Source organism: Neoarthrinium moseri, assembly GCF_022829205.1.
Source record: "Neoarthrinium moseri strain CBS 164.80 chromosome Unknown scaffold52_Wmoseri_CBS_16480, whole genome shotgun sequence".
Lineage (NCBI taxonomy): Eukaryota > Fungi > Ascomycota > Sordariomycetes > Amphisphaeriales > Apiosporaceae > Neoarthrinium > Neoarthrinium moseri.
The window spans coordinates 42,336-64,336 of NW_026055166.1; the positions used below are offsets into that span (position 1 = coordinate 42,336).

Genomic DNA, 22,001 nt, shown 5'->3' on the forward strand with positions numbered 1-22,001 from the left:
TGGGCGTTGCTGGCTGGCGCTCGTTGGCAACGCGAACAGCCTCTCGCGACCGGGCCGCCCAAGCCAAGGCGCGTTCTAAGAAAAGACCAATCGTAGGAGCCGCCAGTGTTGGCCTTCGCCACCTGTTCTGCAGGAACAGCCATGATGGACAGGAACCAGGCACGTCGAAAGCCAATAGGGGCGGAAAGCCACCCTCCACCACATTGACAACTGGGATCACCGTTCTTCGTGCTGTGGACTGGCCAACGGCAGAGAACCAGCACAACAGCACTCCATGCTTTCCGGGCCTGAAATTTTTTTTTCTTTCTAACATCGTCGCGCTGCGACCGAAGCAGAATTTTTTCCTTTTAGGTAACTTTCCGTGTACGCAGCCGCATAGGAGCGGAACCGTTGAGTGTCCTGGAGCGCCACGTGACTATTGATGGATAGGATGACTTTCCTCCCCTCTCAATGTCTCTCACTCCGGCCCGTGCCCTTACTCTATTCCCCATGGACGAGCGGTGAAAGGTCAGAATGAGAATAGTCCCCAAGCCGTGCTGCGCCATGCGAGTCTCAGCCGGTAGACAAGGCGATTGCGATTGAGTTATGCCAGATAGCCTGATACCCTCTTGGTGACCGTTTCCCAACCGGAGGCGAGTCATGAGAAACCAACAGAGGCCCTTTTGCGCTCGCAGTTGTCCAGCTGTACATCGTCCAGTGACTTGTCCCAAAACTGGTAAGCCCAGGTGCGTGGCTGGCGAAAGAGCCGAAATTTACCAGCGGATCCTGGATCGTTGACGACTGTCGATTATCCTTGTCTATTCCTGGTAGAAATTTGCTGATCCACATTTGGCCCCCGGCCTTGTTTCCCTGCTCGCTATCCACCCACATCCACCGGATCAGCCCTCATTGAAAAGGCGTTGGCTGCCAACCAACACTCCTTCGCGCCCTCCCTCCTCCACACTCCCTTCGTGCGTCTGTCAAGCTTCAAGCGGTTGTCACTCTTTACCAACGTGCATTTCTGCATACCACGCTCTTTTTGAACATCATCACGCCGCAGCTGCTACAGACTATTACTATACTCTCCGGAGCCAAGTACAAGTCCACGACCACCACAACAAGGAAACTGCTCAGTCAAACAAAAGGCCTCAACCCCAGCTTTGTGCGATCGCATTCTTACTATTCCGATCTACCGTGATATTTTTCTTGGGACGAGAAACCTCGGGTCTACCACAGTCAAAATGCGCTTCTCCTCCATCTTCGTTCTGGCCGCCAGCGTCATGTCTGCCGCCGCCGAGACCAGCACCTCGACGTCGACCTTGTATGCCACTGTCACCATTACCAAGTGCAACCCTACCAACACTGCTTGCCCGCTGTATACTCCTTCGACTAGCTCTACCCCCATCACCACCTCCAGCTCCACCTCCTCGAGCGTCATCCCTACGACCTCGTCGTCGTTCTCTTACCCGACTTTCAACACCACCAGCGCCTACTATCCCACCACCGGATCCCACCACAACGCTACTGCCTCGTACTCCTACCCGGCCACTTCTTTGACCTCCGTCAAGACTACCGCCGCCACCAAGACCAACCCTGTGCCCACTAGTGCCACTTCGGCCCCGGCCACTGGCGGTGCTATCTCGACCTCGGCCAAGTCTGGACTCCTGATGGGTGCCCTTGGTGCTGCTGTTGCTTTCTTGGCATAGGTGCGCATCGAGGCGACGGAGAGGGAGCGTGTGCGAGAATGGGAGGATGTTGCGTTGAGAGAGGCGTAATCGCGCGAGGACGGACTGCAGTCAATCATGGCGCTCAGCGGCGGCAGCCAGGCCATATACCCGAACCACTTGGTTCATTTCTCTTCTAATACCATAATTTTTCAAACCGGGGACGGGCGTTAGGGGTAATATTACCGCGGCACGTTGGATAACGACTTACGGGCATTGTCGGAATGAAACACTTTTGAGCGAGCTTTACTATGTTCAAGTTAGATATTGGTGGTCACCACCCGGTACTTAGACTCTTCGGGGCTTTGAATGGCTGTCGTCACTTTTAACTAGGACGACAACCGACTTGCCCAGAATGCAAACGGTCCATGGCATACATCTTTACTGATCAAACTATTCTTCCATCCAGTCTCTCCATTCCTTCTATGGTCAAAGTGAGCTATGGCTATCGCCAACACTTGGTCCGAAACTGCAGCTTAAACTAACTATAGAGGTCACGCAAGTCGAACACAACAGGCAGGCTTGGCCTTTACGTGAAGCAACATAGATAACGTAGTACGCCATTTTTCTTCGAACACCGTTCAGTTCCCTTTTATCACATACCGAACCTTCGTAGTAAATAGCCTACCAGCTCTTTTGTTGTTGGCTTGCAGGTTGGTGGCTTACGTCGTGTTGTTACCGTTTGCCTGCCACAACCCTCTGGGGATAGCGCCATATCAGTCACTAAACACATGGGAGGCCCAACATGGAAGAGATTTTCCAACCATCACATTAGTCTAGAAAAGAGAAGAGACTGTCCTATCTCGGCCCTTGAACCACGGGCGAGTCCCTGGTCACTTATCATCTCATTCATAAACGCGTCGATTCCAGCACAATGGTATGTTTCTGTGTCAATACAGATGTATCTATTCAGTATCCCTACTCGTCACATTGTTCTTGACCAAGTCCAGTCTGCCAAGAGGCGTCCAATCTACCATCCCATACCCAACACTCCTAACAAGAAGTTCCCAACAGGAGCTCGATGTGCAACCCTGCAGTTAAGAGCTAGTGTCATACTTTTACAAGTAATGTGCCTTATGATGATGCGTGGCCACATTTGTTGCCTGTACAGGAACTACACAGTCCGTCGACACTGGCGGTCGTGTTGCCACAGCCGTAGATGTAATGATCGCAGCGTTTGTTTGCCATCTTCTCAAGTAGAGCAAGCAGTTTTGAAGCCGTAGATTCTGCGTGCGTTTGTTATTGGTTTGAGAGGCAGAAACGAGCGGGCCTCAGCAAAGACCACAACCTGATTTGCGGGTGACGATTCCCTAGTTTGCTTGTATACCTGAATGGCTTGTAGCAGTTGATGGCTGAGGAAGTAAGTGATTCTGGTCACACCACCTGGGATGGGATTTTCGAGGGCTGTTAAGCGTACGTACTGTTGTTGGCTCGGAGAAACGAGCCAGGTTGATATTGGCAGATGGTTGTGCGTGCTGCTTTATGGGAGTCACAAGTTGTGAAGATATTCACAAGAAATAGGAAGTCTCAGGCAGACGAGAGTGTGTGTTTGTCTGGCACAGGGAAGAATGTGTGGGAAGATCATGGCTTTTATATCTGTCGAGCGTTGACGGCCACTCTCCCTCGGGGTCCACTGCTATCACTCATCCAGGTTCTCTGTTACGGATGCAGGATATCAAAGTCACTAACACCCTGGACATCACAATCCAACAGCATAGCCCTGACTCCAAGCTTTCACTTGCATGTTGTAAACGGTGACCTTGTAGATCTCGAAAGGCTATGGGTTCAAGCAGGGGGTCACTTGGGCGACCTTCTCTCCCTTGATTGGCCACATGGGTCGACCCGTACCAATTTCGGGCCTTGCCGGTGAAGAAAGAACAGTTCAAATTAGAGTAGCATCTGTGATAAGGCATACTTTGTTGCTCATTGGTGCCGGCCTAGTCTCATTCTTTAGCTCTTTCACTATAGAACACCATTCTTGACTCCCCGCCACATGTGTTGAGCAGTACACACGCGACATGTCTTCAGAACCCCCGCTTGGTGCGTCATAGCTTTGTTTGCCATCTATTCAAGTTGGGCTTCCACCGCAAGTCGCTTCTTACCCTTACAGGAAGGGCCCCAAAAGATTCCAACAATGGCTGTACTTTTTCCAAGTTGGTATGCTTAGTTGGTATGCTTAGAGGGTTTGATACAAACAGATCGGATACTGATTTGTTTCACCAAGGCCTTGCTAATAATCGCTGGCTGCGGATGTGACATAATGCAGCATGCCTCTGGCTGACCCATCCTGGTCTATGAACCTCTCTCCCGGGTCACAGGAGATATGGTTGGGTGGCTTATGGGCTATCATTGGTGAACTTTAAGACCAGGCAAAAATACCTCACATGGTTCTTCCGTTCCTAAAAACCAACATCTGCAACAGCGCCTGTGTATATACTACGTTGCCTAGAGCCGCCGTACAGGGTACGACGATGTACTTCGTACGCATATCATACACAAGCTTGGACGGTACAATGTTGAATGTTTGCCTGACTGCGCCCCATACCTACAACACGATACTCATGAGAAGTTGGCCACGACACCGGCCGGTTCACGGCCAATATGAGTCATCTCATAGTTGCTGAGTCGCATGGACTCGCGAAGAAGTTTCAACCAGCCCTCGTTCGTTGCAGATTCCCGGTGTAACGGAGGCTAACACGGGTGTCCAATGGATCTCCAGCATTGCAACAACTCAAATTAAGACCTGTAGCCTCGCCCAGGCGAGAAATCGACATTCCAGACATGTGGTGGTGATTGGCTCTCGAGAAGCGGCCCACCCTGGAACTGGATATAGTGTTGTCTCTGCGCGTCTAACAGCCGCCACCCAGCCCCTGGACCCAACAACCCTGGCCGCGATTTCGGCCGCAGGAGAAAAAAACCTTGCATATTACCCACATCTAGCCTTGAGATGTTTGTGACCTTTGCGGCCGGCTGATGCTGAGCACACCGCCTACTTCTGGATATGAGAGCCAAAAGGGGGGGGTTTTATAGCCCACCCAGTCTACCGGTAGGCGAGCGCAAACAACAGAGGACGGCCCACGCTATCGGGTCGGGCAGGGATCTGCTTTTGGTCCGTTGCAAAGTCGCGGGTACCCTACCCACAAATGCGCTCTCATTACCACCAAGGGCCATACAAACAGGGCAAAGGCTCGCGCAAATTGGCTCGAAGTCCTCGGAGATCAGGTCCATCCAGGTACCTGGGGGCGAGTTTGAAGTGACAAGCCAGGGGCGGTTGACTCCCGTCTGTAACTGACGCGCGGCAAATTGGATGGGTGGACGCATTTACGAGCAACAAGATAAGGAGCGCGCTTACCGCGCGGTGACGACCAATAGTCAACCCTGTCACCTTAACCATTACTCCCGTAAGATGTAGCTTTGCACTTGCAAGGCTGGACAGGTTCCACTGACCATCCCCTCGGGACTACTATGACGTTGCGGACGTTGAAATCACGATCATGCGCCTCGCCGATTGGGGTATGCACATTAGCTGCACATCTCATGTGAAGAAAGAAGAAGTGGATTTGTCATCGAGTCCATGAGATTCTACCGCATAGAACATATCTAATTTGCTGATCTGGTCCTGGTTTGTGGTTTTGGTCACCAACCATGATCGCTCCAGCCCATCCCGAGCACATTGCCCAAAGCAGAACTCTAGTCATCGCCTTCGCAAACCAACGCCAGTACCATCAAGTCGTAACTGTTAGAGGCTTATACCCACTGGTAACCTAGCGGACGTGGGCTCAGGTAGCCGCGCTGGGGCCTAGCTTGTCGCCAACCTTGACTCGCTTGCCATTGGCAATTCTGTACGACTCGGCCTCCTTGGGACTCTCCTCGTCTTCGCCGACTTCCGCACCGTGCTTCTCCTCTTGTTGTCGCTTTCTCTTACCAGTGGCCGACTTGTTGCGCTTGTAGTTGTCTTTGTGCTTCTGGACCTCTGCTCGGACTTCGGCACGGATGCTGCCGTCGGGGTCAGCTTTCTCCTTCACCTCGCCCCAGATTTGTCGTGAGATGACGCTCTCCTGGGGAATAGAATGCTCGACCAGGTACTCGCCGTCGGTAGTGAACGCCCAGACGTGCTTGATCTCAAGTCGGTTGATGAGATCCCTAACCTTCCAGATTCGCTGGGTATTGTGGTCCCAGCCTGGGCCGTCGGTGCGGAACTTGACGATTTGAATGCCTGTGTAGTTTCGCTCCTCGAACAGCTCAGCCAATCTGACAGCCTTTCTGTAAAATGGAGTGGCGGAAACGAACGGGCTCAGCTCCCGGCATCTCCAGCTGAGGTGCTTCTGACAATGGATCTGCATGAAGAGGGGATTGGTGCCAGTGCCGAGTCTCGCTTCCAGTGAAGAGTTATCGTGGATTGCGCGGTACATGATGCGTGGTCTTTCATCACCGCCGCATGTAGTCACCTCAACGGTGGTCTCGATCAAGGCGGTGCCCCAGACACAGCCTACGTTACGTGAGCCAGTGAGCATGCTTAACATACGAGGGTAGGCATCGTTGATCTCTTTGGCGTGCTCTGGCACCAGGCGAAGCACCCATGGGAGGTTGTTTCCGCATGTGTTCTTCGTGAGCCAGGCTTTGACGTCCTCATTGGAATTGTCGGCAATTATGGTGCGCTTGCTCTCGTAGCGGGCCACGCCCAAGGTTTCAGCAGGGATGGTTTCCATGATTCGAGCAGTGTGTGATTGTGTGTAATGTGTAACTGTGTGTTCCTGATAAAATATGCTGGTTTCGTGATGTGTTGAGAGAGTGAAGTGGTTACAAACCTTGTGATGCGGGAGAAGGTTGGTGGATCGCAATCCGAAGTGGTGAAGAATGATTGCAAGGAATACCGATTATGGAAAGGACTTATATTTTATCCTGGTCTTGAACTCTATCATATTTATATATAATAAGAGCAAGAGCGCAACATACGCAAATCAATAAAAAGTAGAAGGAGCTCTCTCAAACCATCAAGTTCACGGGTTCTTCAACGGGCTCGAGGCGGCAAGAGTTGCGCCATTTGCATTGAGATACCGCAGTTCCGGGAGAACCATGTGAAGCTTTCGAATATAGGCACCGTAGTGACTAGATATGCTACGTCCAATAAGTGGTCTAAGTTCGACTTGAGGCAGGGACATCAGAGCAGAAAAGTACTGTACTAAAGCTCCAATGACATGACGTGTGATTCGAAATTCGGGGGTGTATATTTGACCGCACGTGCCGCTGCGTCGTCTACATCATAGTTGCGGTTCGTAGGGACCTACGGAAGCCAGTAAGATGATATCCAAGCTCAGGATAAAATTCATCATAACACTTTAGAGGCAACACTGTGGGGGCAAGAGCGATCATCACGCGAAGTTTCAGCGCAAACAGTGAAGAAAGGGAGTTGCAATCTGTAATCCAGTGTATTTGTCGCCGTGTTCTTGTACGGCTTCTGTAAGACTATTCGCGGGTATCTTGAATTTGCGACTTGAACGCACTGTGCCGGTAGGTAATCTAGCTCGGCTTGCTAAGCAAGCCGAAAGCGTGCTTCTATGACCCACGCCAACATAAAGTCCGCAAAATCACCGCTTTCAGCGAGTCATATCGGTACACGCGATGCTTCATTGAAAAGGAACGAGGTTGATTGCTTCTAATTCACGTGGACCCGTGCTCCCCGAAAGGAAAACGCGTAAACAAGTAGATGGCCAGCTTTCTGGTGCCACAAGGACTCCCGACAGTGTAAATGCAGTGCCCTTGACCCCTTTTACTGCCCAAATGATACATGACTGCGTTGCCTCTTTCACTGCTGAATCCTGAACTCCATGAAAAGCATCATTGCAAGGAAAGAGGCAGATTCGTAAAACCCGTCCTGTACGCCACGCTAGAACATGAAAGTGAAGATCGCGAAAATGTAAAGTTGGGGATTGATAACTGTACTCAGTGTGGATAGACACGTTGAGGTCTACTCCAACCGAAACGTCGTATCGGATGTCTTGATGCCAGGCCGTGGGGTCGGTTCGTCGGCGGCCAGAGGCTTTGGCTCTGCAGACGGTCGAGGTGTTTCGTCAGGATCTTGGCCGAATCCTTGGCTGGGTAGAGAAGGAGAAGCCTCGGGTGGGGTTTGGAGAACGCATTTCAAAGGCGATGTTGCTCGGATGGGGGACAGACCGCCATCTTTTGAAGGGGTAACGACCTGTGTCGTTGGTTCGGGCGTGCTGTCGGAGGCTACGGCAACACTGTCATGGCTGTTTGCCCTCATCATTTCGATACCAAGCTTGGAACTCGGTCGCTTTGCACGGATGGTCCGCTCTCGCGAAGCACCCAACTCCTCGTCTTCGTCATCGGCAGAATCGCTGCCTTCACCACGGCGCTTCTCCAAGTTTTCACGCCGTGACTTGAGCTTTTCCAATGAGCGCCGTGGAATCGGTATTCTAGGTGGCTCCATCTGTGCAGGAGCCGATTGCTGCGTCACTAGATGAGCGGGACCCTTCGGCGAGCCGTCAGGTCCCAGTAGGACTTCTTCTTGGCTGATTCCGAGTTCATCCCACTCGCCCGTAGCTTTGCGACTTATTACCACAGGCAGCTCGTCAGTAGTCGTCACCGATTCTGAGTCTCCAAAGAGACTCGAGCTGATGGAGTCCTCCCTGCTGGAACCGCGGAAACTGCCACCAGCATGGGGAGCGTAGCCCGACGATCCTGAAGTTGGACTATCCTCCAGACGGGCGCCTTCGTACCGTAGGCTAGAATGAGGTATCGCCATAGGGTTGCTCATGGCTGTTGAGTTATTCTGTGTTGGAGATGGAGGCTTCCACTGACAGAGATTAGACAGGACCTCGATGAGCTTTGAAGAGCTGATTGGCTTTTCAACGAGGGAATCAAAATAGTGTGGTGCTTGCAGCTCCTTGAGATATGCCGTGATTGCGACGATAGGTGTGTGAGCATTGACATTCTTCAACTCACGAACCATTCGAGCAAGATCGGTGCCGCTCACTTCTGGTAACTTGAACTCCGTGAAGATGATATCGAACTTGATCTCGCTCATTGCGTATCGTACGGCCTCTCCACCTGTTGTTGCCGAGATTGTTCGGCAACGAAGCTTCTCCAATAGTTTCTCCATGACCATGCGCGACACGGGATGGTCTTCGCAGATCAATACGTCAAGTGAACGGAAAGATGGGCTTTCGAGGTTGATGGCAGACATGCGCCGCGAGCTTTGGCGACGTCGTTGGACTCGGAGAAGCGCATTGACCTTGTCCCCTTCATTGTCTGATGACGACGGGGACATGTCAAAAACCTGACTGCGACGGTTGCGGTGTGCCAATAAATCAGAAGCGACCGGGCTCCCATCTTGAGATCCTACCGTCAGCGACCTTGATCGTGTCGATGAGCCGCTGCCTTGTCTCGGGGTGGCTAGTCCCTTCTGCGGAGACAACGCCAGCGGCGGAGGAGCGCCCCGTCCCTTGACCGGTGACGCTGCAACAGAGGTAGCTGATTTTTGTAGAGTTGGCGTTACGCGTGGCACATCGAAGAAGCTTCCTGGCTGCAAGGAGGCGACTGACTGCTGCGACAAGCTCGATGAGGTACTGGATGGCTTTCGGCGGCCCTCCGCACCGCCTTGCCCCGCAACGAAAGAGACAAGCAACGGAGAAGATGGCTGAGAGGCGCGATTGGGAGATGAGTTTGTGTGGCTCACGGCAGAAGGAGACTGTGGACGCTGGGATGCCTTGGCATTGGACAAGGTGCGTTGCACCGGCATTGAAAGCACAGGGCTGCTGCCATCAGCATTCGGCGCTGGGGAGGTGGCACTATTCATCCCACCGGGGCTCGTCCCTGATCTGCTTTGCGCTGCTATCGCCTGAGCTTTCAGCTGTTGAATGACGTCCTTGTTGGCCTTATCGAGGACTGTGAGATTCTTGAAGGCGAATGAGCCGAAATCGTCTGGACCAACAGGCTCACTAAGCCGGCGACTTTTGAGATCCCGAATGTGAGGTGGAATATGTAGAGGCATCAGGCCACGCTTGATTTGGTTGACTTGCACTTGGGATCGGACCCGAGATAGCGCATCGTGTGGTCTTTCTGGATAGTCGGGGGTTGGCGCCGATGGAGGTGACATCTGGTCCTCCATTTCTTCTGTGAAAGCTTGAAGAGTCGCGCCTCGGGCGTCGAAGTACTCGGTGTCTTCAGGATTCTCCGGGTTGGGTACAAATTGTGCCTCATCCTGCAGCAAGGAGCCCCAGACGATACCCTCAAACCAGGGGTGATTTCGAATTTCCTCCCCTCCAGAGGCATACTTCTCCTCACGATTGGCCCCGAGTCTTTGCTGTGGCTCCATACAAAGCAGCTTATTGATGAGGTCCTTAGCCTCAGCCGAAACACCGTATTCGGCGTCATCGGGCCACATTATTTTGCGAGCAAGGATATTTTCAAATACATGCTCGGCCTCGTTGGCATGGAATGGGGGGAAGCCGTACAGGAATTCGAACATGATGCAACCCACAGACCACCAATCACTGGTCTCATCCTGCCTTTCGCCTTTGATAGTCTCTGGTGCCAAGTAGTCTGGCGTACCGACAAAGCGCCTATTTGTGTCTTCGGGGTCGAAGAGAGCCATCGGCGGTGGCATCATGCTGGCCTGTGGGGGAGTGCTTCGGTGCGTTTCACTACCATGGGTGCTAGAGTGTTGCAGTTGAGGAAGGTCCGGCGACGCCGCACTATCTGCTTCGCTAATGTCATCTCGGGGAGACCTGATGCTCGCTTGTGACTGCCTCGACTGCGACAGCTGGGGGTCGTTCAGAGAAAAGTTGCCCATCATGTGTGCAAGCGACTCGCTGCCGCCGCTATCACTTCGTTGGCCAGAAATGCGACGTGGCTCTTGATGTACGGCTGACAGGTTGAAGTACGATGGCTGACCAAGATTCGCTGCCGCATCCGACGGCGTCATTTGTGGTGTTCCGGATGGGGAGTGATGGCCGCCATGAAGATCCAACGACGTAGACCTGGAGGAAGCGACGGAGGTGGAACGAGCGAACGGGCCAGACTTCAGCAGATCAGGCGTTTGCTCTGAGTTTGTGCTATTTAGAGCTCGCTTCTGACGTCCAATGAGTCCCATTCTCGAAAGCCCGAAGTCCGTCAGTTTGAGATGGCCTTTCTGGTCAATGAGAAGGTTGTCTGGTTTTAGATCTCGGTGGATGATGCCGCGGCTGTGAAGATGCTCTACGCCAAGGATAACTTCGCCGAGGTACTTCTTGACCCAGTCCTCAGGAAGCCCACCGAGGATCTTGATGAGTGCAGCGCAATCGCCTCCGTTGAGGTATTCCATGACAAGGTATAGGTAGTCTTTACTAGAGAAAGTCCAGTAGAGTTTCGCAACAAAATCGCTCTCCCCTTGCCACATCATGATGGCTCTTTCGGCCTTGACATTTGTGACCTGGTTCTTGGCAACCATATCCGCTTTCTTCAGAACCTTGATGGCGAAGTATTCGCCTGTCGATTTCTTCTTGGACAGATACACACTGCCAAAAGCACCTTTGCTGATCGGTTTGATGATTTCAAAGTCTTTGATTGAAGGCGGTACAGCGCGAGCCAGCGGCGTAGCACTGACCGCGTGCATTCGTGGAGAAGGAGGCGGCCGTCCAGTGAACTCCGGGAATGCAGCCGACGACTGCCTTCGATGGTGGGAGGCCGCAGCCGGCGAGCTGAAGTCACTATGGGGCAGCATGGGCGAAGCCTCCGGAGACACAACGGCATCCTGAGAGTAGTGAAGATTTCTTGGCTTGAGTATTCGTAGTGGTGACGAAGGTTGGTTCCCGCGGCTCGGAGATTCTTGTCGGTGTGGTGAAGATGTTCCTGGGAGAATGAGACTTTTCCTGTGGTGCTGTCGCGAACTGGTAGCACGCCGCAAGTCACCGAATTCTGATATGGGGGAATCGGTGCGGGGAGCCGGCCGCGAGGCCACCGACGATGACCTGACGCTCCCATCGCTATCTCCAGCATCGCTCTCAAACATTAGAGATTCCCGGCGTGATTCCCGGGTTTGCCCGCTGATGCTCAAGGCTCCGCGGTGCGACCTTGGGGTAGGGCACTCCTTCGGGCTACTAGATCGAGTAGACCCGACAGCAGACAGTGACCGCCTCTTCTCTATATCGCTGAGCTCAACGTTCTTCAGAGCCATCGCTAACGAAGATGGAGCATCGAAGGAGCCGGGGAAAATAGTTTCTTCTTGTGCAGCCGGCGTCGTTTCCTCCTCATCCCTGTCTTCTTCTTCTTCTTCGTCGTCGACTTCTTGCACCTCTGTTTGTTCTTCTTCGTCTTCGGTCGAATCGCTAAGACGACCGGCAGCAATGCGAGCCGCCTTCCGTAAGGCTTCATCGATACAGTCTTGTACGATGATGGAGAATTCCATTCTAATGCGTTCGGAATACTCCAAAATTCTGCGGTATCGGAACACAGCCTCGACCTTCTCCCTGGCAACCTTCTCTGTATCTGTACAAAGCAGCGCTAAACCGTGCTCCTGTTCCAGTGTATTGGAGCCAGGGGAATGCCATTGAAGTACCTGTGAGATCCTGGATTCGGACTGAGGTGACTGTGTGCGGAACTCGCCTGGCCCTTGGGACGAAGTTTCTTTGATTGCGGGTTGGCTGATCTCGATGGCGGTGTCGCATAGATCTAGTAGCAGCTCCACGATACGACCTTGTGGCCGGCGCACAGCGAAAGACCGCGATCGTGAATGGCCAAAGCCAGAAGATCGGTCCCTTGAAGAAGCCGACGGAGAAGCTGTTCCGGGAGAAGAGGAACTTGATGTAGGCCCTATCGCCATGCCTTTATACTCAGCCGTGGCAATGGCAGTCGGCTCCCCAGCTATGGGTCGACTTTTCCGAGCCTCTAGAGAATCAAGAACCTTGACGATGGCGTGCCGATGCTCAGTGAGGTTTTCTTGGGCCATTTGCACATCCATCTCTGCGCGATGTTCTTGGAGACACAGGTCTGTATGCTTTTCGAACCACCAAGGCGGTATCTGGCGCTCGCATATGCGACAGAGCACAGGAAGTGGAGGAGGATGGTTAGCCGGGTCGTCGTTGCCGGACTCGGCCAATAATGTTAAATAGCCCGCGAGAACCTCAGCGCCTGATCCTAGGGAATCGACTATCAAAGGAGGCAAGTCGATCTTGACTTCTCGGGGCGGGATCCATGGGCGGATCATCCACATCGTCTTGGTTCCCAGGGTCAGTAACAGGGGCTATATAGAATCGAATACCACAGACTTACATGACTTTCGGTTCCATCCGTGCGATGATATACCATGATGCCCTGGGCCTCCAGCTCGAGCGTGGTAGGCTCATTCTCGCCTGACTCAGGTTCTTTGATTTCTTCGACAGGCAATAGTTTAGATAGCGCGCCGAGGTGCAGGGTGAAACGGATGCGATGGCTGCGTGAATCGTCCTGCTTCATAGATTCGATGGCATGGGCAAAGACGTCCTTGTCTTCGCTAACGATCAGGTCGGCAATGGGCTTGGCCTCGACCTCGCCTGGCTGGGTGCCGATTACATCGACCCACGATGGGCTCACCCATCGTACTGAGCCGTCAAGATTCAGGTCCACAATGACGTTCAGTGTCTGCTCTGCAGCTTCTCGCAGATCGTCTCGCTCTTCCCTTATATTGTCGCTGAGGGTTCTCTCCATAGCACTGCCGGCAGCCTGCGCCCGTAGCGAGCTCACTGCCGGCGGTGCTAGTCTGTTCTGATCTTGCTCCATGATGGCGGGAACGTAGGACGGGTTTGCACTTCCAATGGCAGCATCGGGGGGTACGCGTCCATGCGGTTCGGCGTGGCAGTTGCTGCGGGTAGCAGGGCAGCAAGCGCGTCGGGAGCCCAACGAAGTTGGCGTGAACCGGGGTTCCAATCGGTTATATCGACGATGACGTTGTGAAGCCAGAAATTCTGGCGCTGAGCCAGAGCTAGAAGCCTGCAAGGCCGAGAGACATGACTGGAGTCGTGGTCGACGCAGGCAAGGTCGACAAGCTGGACCCGACGAGGTCACCGGCTCGAGCTATCGGGGGATAGCTGTGGCCGACTCGGTCGAGTGTCCGGCTGGTCGGGTCGAGGCGGGAGTGGGTGTCTGTGCTCGCACGGGAGCTGTCGACGATCGAGCTGGCACAGAGGGAGGCAGAGAGCGTGAGGGAGGATACACCTCGAAAGCAGGAGCGCGGCGACTGTTGGTAGAAGTTGGAATTGGCGAATGAGACCCGTGAGGATCAACTAGTCGGGCGGGCAGCAGTCTAGGGCGGCAACTAGAACAGAGGGTAGAGTATGTAGAAGCACGAACGCGCGCGATAAGCCAAAGCTGACACTGACAGGCGGAATCGTGAAATGGGCGAGAGTGCAGCTGGGGGTTTGTAAGGTCTGATCACGGATGGGCAAAAGTCTAAAAAGGGTGGCAGACTTTTTGTCTCTTTTTTTCAGACTCACGGCTTCAGAGGAGTGTTTGGACCATGGGGAGGTTGATGCATCAGTTGCGTTGTTCCCGCTCTGGTCCGTCTCGCCCGTCAGCTCGTCGTGCTGTGTTGTGCATCCAGTCCCGTCCCAGTCCCCGTCCCAGTCCCAGTCCCAGTCCCAGTCCTAGTCCGAGCCGCCCTTGTGTTGATGTGCTCTATTATGCGTTTACTTTTACTGGGTTAAAAAAGATGGGGGGATCCACACCGGTGCGATTGGGACGACATTGGGACGTGGCCGTGGGCATTGGACATGGACCTGCACGTTTTGCCCACACCACCCACCAGACCACCACCAAGAGAGTGCATGGACGGTTCCTCTTTTGGTCTGCTTTGGCTTGGGAGCTGGTGGCACGGGGAGCAGGGCATGGCATGGCATGGCATCGCTCACCTCACCTCACCACACACCTGGACGACTCCCTCCCCTCCTCCACTTGGAACAACTGGGCTGCAGTCGCAAGGGAGAAGAAGCCCGTGGCTAGTCCAGAAACGCTCAAGGGAGCCAACCTTGTCCCCCTCGTCCTTCGCTCACAGACGACAATAGTCGCAGCCGCCCTTCGCTCTTCACACACCCAAGGCCTGCATTCCTCGCAGCCACAATACCACCGGTCTTACACGTGACTGTCGCACTGCAGCTCCGTGGCACGATGAGGGGAAGCGCGCCGTCGGGAAGCCAATGGGAGTGACAGCTGCTTCCTAGGTGCACATGGCACTAGGAGCAAATGAAGCCTAGTGGATCACTGCCCGTTGTCATGCGCTGTGGTTTTCTTTCTCGGTCCTCTCTTAGCATCAACGCGCGCCCCGGCACCCGTTGCTGACGACCTGACGACCTGCTTGATCCCTGGCAGCATATTCTGGGGCGGCAGCGCACCGTCAACGCAGTGGTCTGGGAGCACCGTTGGCCGATGGATGGCCATCGCCTCTTCCGGTTGCTCTGCTGCTGAAGGAATCTCTGACCACGATTATGCATGCAGTCCCCGGCTAATGTGCCTAGTTATCTATACACGCCAGCAATCCTCTTGGAAACTTTGGCGTTGTTGCAAAGCCTCGCAAGGGCAACCTGGTAGCAAGCAGTCAGATACGAATGGTTCTCACCCCCACGTCAGACCCTGAGGCCTTTGTGTGTGTGTGTGTCCTTTTGCTTCTTCCATGTTCTTCCTACAATATCTTTGCCGTTGAAGCTGACGGCTTGGTTTTCCACTGCTTGTCATATTTTGATGGGTGGGTTGTCAACCAATCCGTCCATCCCGTGAGCCTGGCAACGTGCCAGGCATGTCTACATTTCTTTGAAACTGCCACGCATTATTCTCACATATCATATCGGTAATGAAATTCAACACTTTGGCCATTCTAACTAGCCAACCATCAAGGAGAGACCTCCATGATAGACGCACTCTTCTTGGACTGCAAACCAAAATGTGGGGTATAGCCTATAACCATCATCGAGGGTAGTAGCGGCACTATGAGGGTGATGTCCACTTGCCCACGATCATTGTCACGCATGGCAGGACAAATCAGCGTGGCACAAATGAAACATTTTCGGTAGGATTGTCACTCACAGGTTGATGGTTGTTTCGACTTGATCAGCCCAGAGGAGATCTCCAAACGTCCCTCTGGCTTCTCCAATAGTGACCATGCAATACTCCCTCAGGCGCCAATGACGATTGCAGGATAGAGTGCCTTTACGGCTGGGGCCCAAGTCGGTCAAGAATCGATCGACGCCGGCAGCTTCGTTTAGACCTACCATGGCTGGATTGCGGTGCACGTCACGGCCAGCAATGACGCAGGTCAAGTTGGGGAAGCATGTCTCAGTATTGAAGTGTATCATCGCGGATATCACGATTCACACCTGAGTGCACTTGATCGCCATTGTCACTCCATCACATCCTGATGGGATAGAGTACCTGCGCAACCCTGTGAGAGTGTGCGGAACTACTGAGGCGGCAGTAATTGCCCACATTTTCTCCAAATCCTGGCTACCTCACGCCGTGCCACTCTGATGGCGCGTTTGGCTGACTCGTCGATGCAGCGGCTAGGTGGAGGCAAGCCGCGATCCGCTGAAGACGATAGTCGCATGATGTTCTTGTTGAGCCCCTGACAACACTAGCCAATGGCCTCCCCGTACTAACGTTCATCCCGAACTGCCATGGATTTGGTGAGCCATTGGCCAGTAATACCACCCGAACCCTGACCCCAGTGCATGAGAGAGGGGGCCTTGCCGATGGAATTCGCACCTCATATGGGCGACAACGTCCCATCTGGAGGCAGGTGGTGATAGCGTTTATCCTTCAGGATTCATTGGTAACACGCCGCGAGAGATGTAGACTTGTCAATGCGGACTAGTCTTGGTCCCGAGACGCTTGACCGGCTCATGCAAGTGTTTGTCTTCGATTCTGCATCTTCTACTCGAAAGGAAGCCCGTCCGATTTCTTTTGTCACTCGATACGGGAAGATTGACGTACAGTGACGCGATGCTATAATGTATAGACCTGTAACTTGAGCGAGAAACTTACCATTACAGGAATGTTACTCGCGATTACCAATTCCTCTTATTTTGGTATGCCACACGCTCCGGTGGTGACCTTCTCGACTGGTTATGGCATTGCAGAGCAAGCTGGCGCACTGCTGTGTTACACAATTTGATCGTTTGCTCTCATGGCCTACGCCACCATTAAGCTCTGCAATGGACTTGATGCCGCTTTGAATAGGCAATTATGTATACGGTTCTAGGGTAGTCATGCGATATGGAACCAACAACACCTGACGTCTCAATACAACCGGGTTTAGGCAGAAGGGTCTGGACCTTTAATGCATACCCTATGTCGATATGGCTGGATGTCCTGCATGATCGGTCTGCTACGATATGCAGGGTGCAGCTTGATCCCAGGACGCACGTTATCGCAGGACCAGTCTTAGACATGTCTGTGTGGCGGTGGTTGTGCCAGTCGATCTAACATGCAGACCATTCTTTCTTCTTCCTGTCCAACCACTCACCTTTCTCCACCCATCGGCACTCAAGCCATTTGGCAAGCTCCTCGTCAGTGTGTGGTAGCTCCTCCAACGGAAAGCGGCGTGCGTGGACATGAAATTTGTAGCCATGCTGGCTGCTGATATCCGAAAGCTTCAGCGTTTCCCACATATTGGGAGCCTCGTGAAACTCGTCGCCGTGTTGATACGCGATTGTGAGGTCATAAACAGCCTTGACATGCGGTGCTTTACGCAGATGCTGGATCGTTGTGATGAAACCCTTCGTGCGAGGGTACAAAAGGTGTTTGGGTACAGGCCGGTCGTTCTGTGTACACCACACCTTTGTCTCCTCGTACTTCTGCGGCGTGAAGCGCGTTGCTTCACTGAAGCTTATGAGCCCTGCATGGATCGTCAACGGTTATGGTAATATTACGGCTCTGCATTCTGCAACTTACATGTCGGCCATTTCCTGCCAACAATACCACTGAAGACGCGATCCAGCTCCCTTTGATCCCGCATCCAGTTTCGGCTAACCATGGGCATACCCATTGCCCAGAGTCCCCAGCCGAGGAAAGGCACCACACGCAGCTGGATCTTGGCGAACCAACGACAGCGTCCCAACATGCCAGCTCGCACCGCCAACGCTTGGATCATGTAGAAGTCGGCCCAGGTGACATGATTGGCGATCACGATGGCCGACTCGCCCTTCGGCAGCTTGTCGCCAGAGATAGTGATATTGGCGCCGTTGACCCTCTCAAATATGACCTGAACCCATTTCCAAACCGAGGACGCGATCCCGGATGAGATATTGTATACCAAGTTAGGTGCAATGAGCTTCACGGGCAGGAGTAGTGATAGAGCGACATCTGCTAGGGCTAGGTAACCCACCCACGGAGCAACGATAAAGGCACCACGCAAGTTGCCGAGGAGCGCGCCAGCCATGGCGGGAAAATTGAGCGAGATCAAGAAGAATCCGGCAGTTGGTGTATGCCCAACCGTACCCCCAAGACTAAAGCCACGACAAGAGCGACCTTCCAAGAGGGATTCGGGGCGGTCTTCAAGGGTTGGTTGGTGAAGGCTGGACTTCTGAATGGTGAATCGAAACCCTGATGTTTCAGCCTTACAGCGCTGGCCAACTGGCCGTGCAGGTAAACAGTCGAGACAGATTGAACTCACTTATATCGGGCGACTCGGGAAATGAAACAACGCTACGAAACCGCTAGTACTGGAACTTGAAACTATTTCTTTGGTGGACAGTCGCGACCGACCCTTTAACTTCAGAGGCCCTGAGGTTCAATTTAACTCGTCTTGTGATGAGGTCACTGATTTCCGGATCTGCAAAGCGCACATGCCGAACCACGAGACTCAACGGCTCCGATGAGTGACCCACTTCCACACTCTGCTCTCCGTTGTTTGGCATCATGCGAGCTAGATCCCAACATAGCTTTGCTTTGACCATAGTGTGCTCGACAAGATTGCGTTGTTCCTATACACCTTTTCTTGTCTGGCTGTAACTTCTATTGGCTCGTTCACTGCGCTCCACCAGCGGACCTATATGCTATTCCAGCATTCTGTGTTGCGGCCGCTAGCAGGTAGGAGATGCACCCAACGGCTTCCCCCTCGGTCCCTCCCGTGGTCGTCTGACACAGGTGCTTCTCGCTCATAAGAATTCCAGTTCCACGCTGAATTCAGCTAGGATGACCAACAAGTGCTTACTCACCCGGGGGTTCGGCTGATAGCAAAACATCAGCTCGTTTCGGTGGACCTTCCAATGAGATCGTCGCTGTAAGCGTCGCCACACGCGTGTGCTGGGGCGCAAGTCATCTCTCACACGCATGTTCACAGGATGACAACATGGAATTCACACGTTTCCGCGGGACATCATTCGCAGCAACATGTTTCCAGGCAAGATTCGAGGTTCTGGCAGCTTCTCGATTATCGGCACCAAGAAATATGACCGCACTACCAATTCAACGGCCTGCAATAATCGTTTCTCCATGGGTTGATGCACTTCGGACACCTTGTGCATTTCGCACGTCCTTTAGGTAAGTAACAAGCGCAGCAATCCTATCAACATCAGTATCTGCAATGGACTAGCGCACCACGACCTCTGGCCAATAAATTGAACGTGAGCCCGCAGGTCGCAAAATGTTCGACTTACAAACACTTGACACTGCGCCTGGATCTCCCCTGTTCCTTACCTCGACCTCTTCGAGCACAGCCCAGTTGTGAAATTCCAAATAAGCTCAGCTCTTCCCGAGGCGATGCCCTCACTAGCTCAGGCTTGTTAGTCGATCTCTGAGCTCATCGAGTCCGTTGGTTCCGCTTTGTACCTCCTTAACATATTACCGCCAAGGCCCAGCCTGTCTTTGCGGGCGGGAGACGCCAGAAGTGTTTGGCGGGTATCTCTGAAACCGACCGCGATCCAGAACCTCTGGCCCATCGCATCGCGGGGTTTGCGTCTCGACGTCAAGGGTCCTGGGGAACAGGGCCCCCAGTGCGTGCACGCTCGAGCAGAGCCGTTTCATATTTTATCAGATACACCTGCTGTCCTATAGCCTTGCGGTCCTCGCATGAATCAAAACTCAAAACCGCCTGTTAACAACCCATTCTCCACGTTGGATCTCCCTCCCGGAACCAGAACATCGTCGCTGTGACTGCGAAAGGCATTGATCTGGGAGAATCGGCAGCTGCCGAGCGGGAAGCAACTTTCGGTACGTAGCTCTCGGCGTATTATGTCCTTTACCTCTTATAGATCCACCGATCTGGAGCCGTCGCGCTGCCGATGAAGTCGTCTGGACCGGGTTGCAGGATGCTTGCGTTGCTGTCTGCCGTCGCTCAACTTCAACTTCACACTCGGATACCATGGCGAAGATGACTAACTTTAGAGGAGCAGGCGCCTATCCTTCGCCGACGCACCACTGTTCACCCGGCCGTCGGCCGTCCCTGGGATCTCTATACGAGCAGACCCAATCGATGTCGTCGTCATCGTCTCCGCACAATCATGTAGGGGGCCACGCCCCAGGAAACGGGCACGATAAGGGGGGGCTAAATTCATTGAACTTGGGCTTCCTCAAGGGCTTGACTGAGAAGAGGACTACAAGAGATGGCCAGCCGGTAAAGCGACGAGGTCCCAAACCGGACAGCAAGCCGGCTCTAACACGCCGACAAGAATTGAATCGCCAGGCACAAAGGTACAAGAAGCGTTTGGTCTCGAGGTGCTCGGTAGCCATACCATATGCTAATGCTGTTGCAGGACTCATCGAGAGCGCAAGGAGCTGTACATCAAGGCTCTTGAAGATGAAGTCCTCCGCCTGAAAGAGGTCTACAGCACTGTCTCACAAGACAAGGCTAAGCTTGCGGAAGAAAACCGACAACTCAAGAGCCTCCTCGGTCAGAATGGGCTGTCTCCAGCGCCACCTAGCGCTAGAGACGAATTGCCCAGCAATCCGAGCCCTAGTCTCGGTTACACATCGAGCGCCAGCGTCTCCGGGAACAGCTACGCGCCAGGCTCTGCTGCGACGGCTTACACGCCGCCTTTGACTTCTCAGTCGACTGCGCCGTCGCTGTCTGCCTCATCGCACATGGTGGGCATCCAGCAACATCAACATTCACATCAGCGCCAGCACTCGCGCAATGTTAGTCAACAACAGTCGCTCGCAAGTCGTGTTGATTACGAACAAGCAGGGATAGACTTCGTTTTAACGTACGAGAACCCCGATGACCCCTCGAAGGCATATATGTCACCTCCCCCGTTCTGAATGCCCGCTTGAGCACCCACTGCACATGTGTTGAAGTGAATCTATGAGGCCGCGTTAGAGAAGACAGTCTAGCTAACGGCAGCGCCTTGGGGTGACATTAGGCTCGAGAAGCCGTGCATGGATCACATGCCGTGGCTGGTCGACAGGGCAAGCGACACTCGTGAGCCCTGCGGCCATGCGCTCATGGCGTCGTGCCCGCCGGAACCGTTCAGCGAACTGAACAACGACATACCGTTTGGGTACAACCACGCGCAGCCAGACCAGAACAGGTCGGGGCAGCGCACTTGGGAGATCTCAAAGGGAGAGCTGTCGACACTGCTCAACCTCAGCAAGAAGCTCGACCTGGACGGCGAGATCACGCCGGTCATGGCCTGGGGCATGATCCAGGGGCACCCAAGACTGACGGAGCTAAGACATGAGGATTTTAACAAGCTCACGGATGAGCTAAGGGGCAAAGTTCGATGTTATGGGTAAGTCCAACTAAATCCATCAGCGTCAGCATTAGTACTCATCTGCTCGGCAGCTTTGGTGCAGTCATGGAGGAGTTCGAAGTGCGTGATGCACTGAACGCGGTGTTTTCCACCAAGCCAGAGCTGAACATAGCATTTTGAGCGCCGGCGGACTGACCAATGTCCCTATATGATATAACGGCGCAACTCGAAGCACTGGTGTTCAGCATGGCGTTTGGCAAGGCATGACACTCGGTGGAACGGCTTTGAAGTAGTATATATATTTAACGATATCAACCGAATCTGCATGACCTTTAAAAGCATCCCGTTTTGCCCTCAAGGATGGTACCCTATGAAAGACATAGACGGGGGCGTGACGTTCAGATTATACAGTCTTCCAGTCTATCAGTGCAGGATGGGTATCGCGCACAGTGTGCCAAAGTTCCTCTTGCCTGCTTAGCGGCGTCCGGTGCACGGTGCCGTGTCCATAAGTGGTCCAGTCAGATGTCTCAGCCCCACTACCCCACCAAAGGTGAAATATTGACACAAATTCAAGCACCGACAAGAATTTGTGGCCGCATCGCGAAACCGGCAGTCCGCTTCGAAACCCGCCTATTTGCACGTCCAG

General features: G+C 53.5%; 5 protein-coding genes across 5 annotated transcripts; 2 read left to right on the top strand and 3 right to left on the bottom strand.

The window, feature by feature from the left end:
• Window positions 1-1,220: 1,220 nt before the first annotated feature.
• On the top strand, window positions 1,221-1,685 carry JN550_010271 (uncharacterized protein; the record flags this gene model as incomplete). The annotated part of the gene is made up of 1 exon (XM_049308507.1): window positions 1,221-1,685. The coding sequence occupies one exon, from the start codon at window positions 1,221-1,223 to the stop codon at window positions 1,683-1,685; it is 465 nt and encodes a 154-aa protein (XP_049167700.1).
• Window positions 1,686-5,482: 3,797 nt separating this feature from the next.
• On the bottom strand, window positions 5,483-6,412 carry JN550_010272 (uncharacterized protein; the record flags this gene model as incomplete). Its single annotated transcript, XM_049308508.1, has 1 exon — window positions 5,483-6,412. The coding sequence occupies one exon, from the start codon at window positions 6,410-6,412 to the stop codon at window positions 5,483-5,485; it is 930 nt and encodes a 309-aa protein (XP_049167701.1).
• A 1,259-nt stretch (window positions 6,413-7,671) lies between these two features.
• Window positions 7,672-13,460, bottom strand: JN550_010273 (uncharacterized protein; the record flags this gene model as incomplete). Its single annotated transcript, XM_049308509.1, has 2 exons — window positions 7,672-12,918; window positions 12,975-13,460. The coding sequence occupies 2 exons, from the start codon at window positions 13,458-13,460 to the stop codon at window positions 7,672-7,674; spliced, it is 5,733 nt and encodes a 1,910-aa protein (XP_049167702.1).
• A 3,686-nt stretch (window positions 13,461-17,146) lies between these two features.
• On the bottom strand, window positions 17,147-18,105 carry JN550_010274 (uncharacterized protein; the record flags this gene model as incomplete). The annotated part of the gene is made up of 2 exons (XM_049308510.1): window positions 17,147-17,562; window positions 17,619-18,105. The coding sequence occupies 2 exons, from the start codon at window positions 18,103-18,105 to the stop codon at window positions 17,147-17,149; spliced, it is 903 nt and encodes a 300-aa protein (XP_049167703.1).
• A 1,932-nt stretch (window positions 18,106-20,037) lies between these two features.
• JN550_010275 (uncharacterized protein) lies at window positions 20,038-21,535 on the top strand (the record flags this gene model as incomplete). Its single annotated transcript, XM_049308511.1, has 4 exons — window positions 20,038-20,357; window positions 20,420-20,917; window positions 21,026-21,394; window positions 21,448-21,535. The coding sequence occupies 4 exons, from the start codon at window positions 20,038-20,040 to the stop codon at window positions 21,533-21,535; spliced, it is 1,275 nt and encodes a 424-aa protein (XP_049167704.1).
• Between the last annotated feature and the right edge of the window lie 466 nt (window positions 21,536-22,001).